General features: G+C 38.2%; 1 protein-coding gene across 1 annotated transcript in view; it reads left to right on the forward strand.

The window, feature by feature from the left end:
• LOC101619824 (hyaluronidase PH-20-like) overlaps positions 1–7,811 on the forward strand; it is a 16,835-nt gene that overhangs the window by 7,753 nt on the left and 1,271 nt on the right. The window contains exons 3-4 of the mRNA XM_012720764.1: positions 1,473–2,022; positions 5,002–5,070. Of these exons, the coding sequence (XP_012576218.1) occupies positions 1,473–2,022; positions 5,002–5,070 (619 nt within the window). The remainder of the gene's footprint in view (positions 1–1,472; positions 2,023–5,001; positions 5,071–7,811) is intronic.

Consider the following 7,811-nt stretch of genomic DNA (forward strand, 5'->3'; position numbering starts at 1 on the left):
TAGATGTGTTTCCTGCAGACAGCAGAATGATGGCTTCTGTTTTTTAATCCATCCTGCAACTCTGTGTCTTTTAACTGATGAGTTTAAGCCATTTACATTTAGAGATTATAATGAGTTTATTTTTAAAAAGGGAAAGGGAAAGGAACAACCCAGGGAAAGAGAGAGAGGTACAAGGTAACTAGAATATCTTACCAGCTAGGCTCCAGTAACAAACTAACTGAAAGTCCCCAGTCACATGGTCTGGAGAGCTATTTCCCGAGAGAGAGAGACCTTTGGACAAAATGGCTCCCTAAAGTCCCAGAAAGCCTGCTTAGCTCTGCCCTTGGGTCCTCGCAGTTCTTTCCTTGGGACTGCTGGGAGTTGTAGTTTCCAATCACTGGAGTAGGGGGTAGAGTCTAGAAAGCTGGAGTAGGGGCTAGAGTCCACAAAATTCTGCAGAGTTCCTTTAGGACATCCTTTCTAAAACTTAACAGTTTTAATCAGTAGAAATGGATTGTGGGCAGCTTGGACATTATTCTATGGAAAGGAAGGTAATTGTAAATAGATTCTAGTGGAAGCTGCCAAGACTCCTCCACCTGCCTGCTGACCTACCACCACTTGCTGGCTCTGCTGGAGATGACAATTCCCACCTTAGCACTGTCACTGTGAAAGAAAGTGACTATACTCTGTGTTTCTAAACTTACAGTGTCCCAATTTTAGGACAAATTAGTCTCGAGATGAATAATTTTAGTTACTCATCCCTCAGACTCTGCCTTTACATATATATTTAAAAGAACTGCTTGTTTCACCCATAACATGAACTATAGGAAACATTTATTATAAAGTGTAGTCAATTGCACTTCAGTTGTTTTGAATTACCATTTCAGAAACCATATTTTTCCCAGTGTTATTTAAATATGCATGGAAAATATGATATTTTATATTTATAATTTCTTGAGAAGTAGTGCTACACTAGGTCTCTGCTAGTATTTTTATGTACATTAATCTTTGTACCACAGCTCTATGATGTCCATGCTGTAATCATCTTACAGATGAAGGAGGCAGTGCATAGCCTGGCTAATCTGTCCCAGATCACTAGAGAGGACTCTAAAATTTAGAGAGTTTGGAAGTTTCCTAAGTTGACACAACTATTCTTTAGTGGAACTGGGATTCCCACTGCAGAGCTCTTGAGCTCTAACTGCTGTACACAGCCTTGCCCACCCCCATGGTATGTGAGTGATTGAGAATGACAATGGCTAGTGCATGTTGGGTCTCAGTTATTCTCTGACGTGAAATGGCATGTGAAACTTACAAATGTCACTGCTACCTTTGAAACAGAAAAATTCTGGCCCATGAAGGTAAAAGTGATAAATTAATTTCTATCTTTCCTGGGCCCATTTTTCCACATTTCCTTAGAAATTGTTTACTGCTAGGACTTCACTATAAAGAAACTAATTGTCACTTGTTATTTTGATCTTCTTATAATTTTACAGCAAGCTTGCAGAAATTTGGAAGAGTATATGAACAGTAAGATGAATCCTTACATAATCAACATCACCCTAGCAGCCAAAATGTGTAGTCAAGTGCTTTGCCAAGAACAAGGAGTGTGTGTCCGGAAAAAGTGGAATTCGAGTGACTATCTTCACCTGAATGAAAGGAATTTTGTTATTTATAGTGCGACAGGTAGAAAATATTCAATATATGGAAAACCCACAATTGAAGACCTGGAGGAATTTTCTAAAAAATTTCATTGCAGCTGTTTTCCTAATGTCAATTGTGTGACAAGAGTTAATGTGAAATCTGTCATTCGTGTTCACGTATGCATTGATGAAGATATTTGTATAGATACCTTTCTAAACTCAAATATCAGTAATATTTCTAGGTGGAATAAGAGGTCTTCTTTGCTCACATTTACTGACAGCAATGTCTCATTTTCTACACCACCTGCTACAGTAACTCCATGTGATCCTGGAAAAGACCTCAATGAGAACTTCAGAACTAAATGTTTAGTGGAAGCTCTCTCCAACAACCTCCAAGAAGATAGTCAGAGCCATTTATATATTCAAGATAGCAAAAATGAAACAACCTCTTCTAGTACAATTTCGGTGCTTATTAAATTTTCTATTCATGTACTTCATGTTTGGATATATTTTACATTTTTATATTTAGTAATTTAACTACCTTAGGTGATTTTTTTCAAACACATGATAATACTTAGTTTTGTATTTGAAGTGTTTATAAAAATACATAGTTGAGGTAATAGTTTGACTTTTTGAGCAAAGATTATTTTCTGATAATCAAATCAAACCTGAAATTGTTATTGATGATAAACAAAGTATGTTTACCACCACCTTTAATCTTCAAAATCACAGAATTCTGTTACTGCTATAATTACTGGTAATACATTATGACTAAATCTACATTTGATTTGAATCTTGATTACTAATGGAGCAAAAAGTTTGTTTTGTATGATGTTTCATTTATATTTCCTGAATGCCTTCACTCTGTAGCAAACATTTTGCATACTGTGAATGTATATATAAAATGCAGAGGTACCTGTTCTGTTCTTATGCTTATGAAAAAATAAGTAAGGCTTTTCCTGTGAAAGGCGAAGGTTTGGATAATGCCGATTTACTGCAAATGAATGCTTGTGTAAATACTTTGTGATTCATAATAAAAATGTTAAGACAATATCCATAGTAAAAAAGAAGTTATCTTTTATAATGTAGTCGACTATTCAGTCCTGAGCATAGAACTATGGATTTTGGCTACTTTAGTCTAATCATTTCTTCCAGTTGTGATATATAAAAGCATAATCTTTAAAAAGTGATTATCTTGTAAATTTTGCTTTTGATTAAATGTCTTCAGAGTTCATATAGAATGTATTCTAATTTTCGCTTAATTCTTGATTGTCAATTTTTTCCTAAAATGCCTTTTATCTATGTACCATCCACATCCTCAGATAGTTTGCAGACTATTTATTCTCTGCCAGGGCCAATAGAAAGCATCACATATTTAAGCGGAAGGAGTATGCTCTTGTAGTTTGTTTTATATTTGAAGAATACAGACATTGCAAAAATTACAAGGGTGAGTGGTAAATATGAGAGGAATTCAGCATGTTGTGGCAACAAATAAGAATTTTGAAATCAGAGAAGAATTTCAAGGGCATCATAAAACTACCATGGGTATATTGTTTAGCAGTGAGAGAGTTAGGAAACTCAAGACAGAAGGAACTCAAGGGGGAGTAGAACACTAAGTGTGGTGTTTAATGTGGTGAGTGGTAGATAAAGACCACATCCCTTGTCAGATGCTTGTTTTAGAAATGCAAATGCTATATGGAAACAGTGGGCAGTGGTGAATTTCCGTTATATTTTAAATGTTAAGATAAATTAGCCTTGCTGGACTGATTGTCCCATTAACATGAAGTATTATCTGGGCCCTCCCTGGTGGCACAAAGGGTTAAAGCACAGCACTAAGAAGCTAGCCCCAGCCATGTCAGCATAAGTTTGATACCAAGCCAGGCTGCTGACCCACATGTAGTGTACCTTTTAGTGGATTTGTTCACAGTTATTACCCAGGACCCCATTACATTTTTGAATATTGCCATCACCCCATAAAAATACACAAGCTCTAAAAGTTTCTCCACTTTCCCCCAATCCTCACAATTTTAGAGAACTACTAAGCCCCCCTCCCCTGGCCCCGTCACCCCACTCCCCAAACACATTTCTGGAGGCCATAGCTAGTGAGGACCGTCCTAAATTGATTAGTGTTCTTTGTTAAAGAAGTGTTTGTCACTAAGAGCTTCACAGTTCCTTCACATATTTTCAGCTTCATACTTACCTTACAAGATAAAATTTTATTTCACAAGAGGAATACGAAAGCTCAGCTCGCTTTTCAATTACTCCAAAGGTAGCAAGATGTCCTTCATTAGTAACAACACAAGACTAAATTCTTGCTCCTTAAGCATGAATCAAAATTCCCTTTTCAATTCATTACCTCTTTTGATAGACACCCATGAGTCTAACCCTTCAGCTATTATTTGGTTTTCAACTTACTGAAAACAGAATTTCCCAATAACTTTGACACTATCAGACCTGATTCTAAAATTTCAGGAGTGTGGGAAATGAAAAACAAATTGTACATAAGTAATCATAGCGATTGGGTTACTAATCATTCTGAGTGGATTTCTTCTGTTACCTAGTGTAGTAATTAATCACAGGTAACCAATAAGAGATTTCCATTTTGAAGTAAAATATTGAGTGTGAATATCACTGCTCTTCCTTTTATGTACCATTGATTCACAAATGTTAACAAACCTTGTCGGAGCCACCAAGCCCCTCCAAGTTCTCTCGAATTGCCTACCCTGCGTCCCTCCCCCAGATTCAACGAGTTACCCCTGGACCCCAGTTAGTGTGATTGTGATGAGCAGCCTTAATTGGATCCCTTGTTTGAGCAGGCCAATGCTGCCCTCTCCAGGATGTATGTGAAACTGCACACACTATAGGCAAGTTCCTTCTGCAGTGAATTGCTAGTAAATTTAAAAAAACTTTGTTAATCGCTATGCATGTTGTCACTCACCTTTGGCCCTGCTAGTGAAGAACCTGACCTATGACCCATTTATCCTTCCAAATACGTAGAAACAAGCATAGATACAGGAGCTTGGTCTTGCCTGCAAGCAATACGCTGAAACATCGCACGTCCTTCTGCCAAGTCTGAACACACTTAGGCGGAGCCAACTGATGAGCTACGTCACCAAAATCTAAATAGATGCAAACTGCAGCTTAGGCGCTGAAGCCAGAGACAAGGACATTTTAACTGAGGTCGTGGACCAGGTAAGATCAGAATCATAAAATCAACTCCCAAATCTTGCAAGCACGTAGATAGCCGTGCCTGGTGGTACCCGGGAGAGCCCTAACTGGATTGTAGAGATCATCGCCAGGAGATGACTCTGAGGAGAGCGTGTTGAGGAGAAACCCCGTCAGTTAACACTGGACAGTGCACGGCCCATCCGAATACTTTCAGGAGAAAAGCGAACACCAGGCTACAGAGGGAACCTGAAGGCCCCAGGACCTGTGGAGCTGGCAGCTTCCGGTACAGCGGGTTTCAGGAGAGCGGGTTACAGCGAGGTCAGAGGTCCGTTACGGGGTGGCGGTTACAGCAAGAGCCCCGAGGCCAGCTCGCCTGGAGCAGAGGTTTGGGGCACATCTAGGGTACAAGGCTGTTCCTCGAGAACAGGGCAGCACTGAAGGCGGCAATCAGTGTAGGCATATGTATGGCCGAAATAATAGACGCCACAATTTTGCCACCAGTAGGAATAGGGAGGGGGCATCTTGAGGGTGGGACAGTCTTGCTCCCTTCGGGTAGGTCCCAAAGTCGTAAGACTTTGTGGAGTGTGTGACCACTGAAAGGAAAAAGGGATTTGCGTGGGGGCAGAACATTGAGGGAAAGTGACCATGACATATCTGGAGGAAACTATTGGAAGATAAAGGCTATTTTATCTTCTCATCATTTTCTCCTTTCTAGTGATAGGGAGTTTTCTTCCTAGTACATGCAGAGCATGTTTCCATGGGAAATTTATGTGCTGGATTCAGGCAGGAAAGACGGTTAAGAGAGCCCTTCTTGCATTTGCTGTTGCTGTTTGTAAACACTTTCTGCCCAATAAAATCAGTCTGCCTTATATGGTCTATTTGGGGGTGGCACATTCTGATCCCCTTTATTAACATATGCAGAAGTGCAAACTTCCATGTACACATCACCCAGTTTACAACTATTAACTCATTGTCAACTTGTTCATCTAATCTCATGATGTCCTTTTTTCCTAGGGGCCCTTCCTAAATTATTTGAAGCAAATTTGAATAGAATATATAATGATATATAAAAAATAGATTCAGGGAAAGATTATTTCAGTTATGTAAGATATTTTACTTTCAGAAAATTTTAAAAATAATATAATAGTTTGTTTTTACATCATTTTGTGTATTTTCCCATCTCAGTTGTAATCCCCGTGGGCTTCCCATCACCAGATCACCTGTGTGTCATCACCATAGTCCAGTGCATTTCCCTCCCCCCACTGTTTTTGATCCCATTCCCCACTTCACCCACTTAAAATGTCTTTGGTATATATTATTATTTTCTTGCCTGGTCTGTTATACTCCTGCTGTGAGTGAAACCATCACTTTCGGAAATTTTATCTATCATCATCTTCTGAAACTATGTGATAGCTACTATTAAGATTCTAAATATTTTTCTTATAAATGAAGGGTTCTGGAATTAAAGATGTATGGTGAGTGATTGTCTTCTGAATTCAGCCTTGTTATATCTGAAATGAAGTAGTCATAAATGATTCCTTTTTTTCATCTCCCAGATATATTTGGAGGTCAAAGGTAGGCAAAACCTACACTCCCCACACCTGTCTTCCACACTCCTAGTAAGATACACTTCTTCCACCTTTTCATCTCTAATTGCATCTTGCATACAGTGTCTATTAGTGACATTTCTGAAAAAATCTGAGTTACTACCCTAACAAAAGACTCCTTTTGATCTCCTCAGCCTCTGTTTTGACTGACACTTTCTTATTTCCTCCTCACATTATTTGAACGCTGCCAACATTTAAATGTACTGAGATTTTAAAATTAATATTTCCACTTTTGAAAATGAGTATATTACAATTTAGATTAAGTATTACTCCAAAAAATTAAAGCCAAAATGGCAGCTATTTGAGGATAAAACATGAACTTTGATCTTGTCAAAGCTGCCACACAATTTTCTCTTTCATTCATTTTGCTACCTGCGTAAGAGCTACAATCAAAATTCTTTGGTATGAAATCTGCTTCTTCATTGCCAGCATTCCATGTTCTTTGACAGTCTCCTATGTTGGACTATTGAACACATCTTGTAAATGTTTCTCTTCAGTCTCTATCTAATCCCTCCCTCCATTCCCAGCCAGGCTCCTCCATGGTTTTGTCCAACTTCAACATCATTCTCTATCTGGAACCACACAGCATTTATCTAATAACTTAGATATTTGAATCTCATGGTGCTTTAAGCACACCCTAAAATAGTTATTATTGTGCTCTTTATATATTGCCCTCATTTTCTGCATTTGAAAGTCAGTTAGGTAATTCTATAACCCAGTTGTGTTGCCACCATGGATGTATGCATTTTCTCTATTCTGGAAGGAGTAGAATTGCTGGATCATAATCCCTAGAAGTCTGATTGTGGAACTGAGAATAGTGGAGAAGGGACGGGGTGGATGGAGAGTGGGGTTTGAAAGGGGCCCAGTGGACTGTGGCAGAGGGCTGTGTATCTCCGTGGTGGGTTGGTGTGGTGATATATATCTGAGAGGTGGGATCTATGCCTTCAAATCACATATAGTGTTGTAAACCAATGCTATCTCAAATATTCACTTATTTCTTAAATTTGAAAAATATAATGAGGTGTAAAGAAAAAAAAACACCATATACAAAACAAAATGAAATCACTGACATTATTATCATCTCATGGTTGACAAGAACAAAATTTGAACCTAATATTTATAACATGTATATGACTTACAGATTTTCCATGTTTAAGCACTTATATATTTCCTGACTCTAGACTTAGAAGCTGGGAAGGAAAAGAAAAATGGCTGCACTCATCCCACTTCAGGCTGAGTAGTGATTTGAGAAGATGAGACAAACATGAGCTATCACAAGTTTATATCATACATAGCAGGAAATAATTTATTTCAAACACAAGATAGGCCTTCCATTCCAAAATGAATTAAACTCAAAGTTGAGAACTTGCTAAAGTTTTCAAATATTGCTATAAAGCTCCAGTTAATATATTATTCC

Source organism: Condylura cristata, unplaced genomic scaffold, assembly GCF_000260355.1.
Source record: "Condylura cristata isolate star-nosed mole 26May11 unplaced genomic scaffold, ConCri1.0 scaffold00005, whole genome shotgun sequence".
Lineage (NCBI taxonomy): Eukaryota > Metazoa > Chordata > Mammalia > Eulipotyphla > Talpidae > Condylura > Condylura cristata.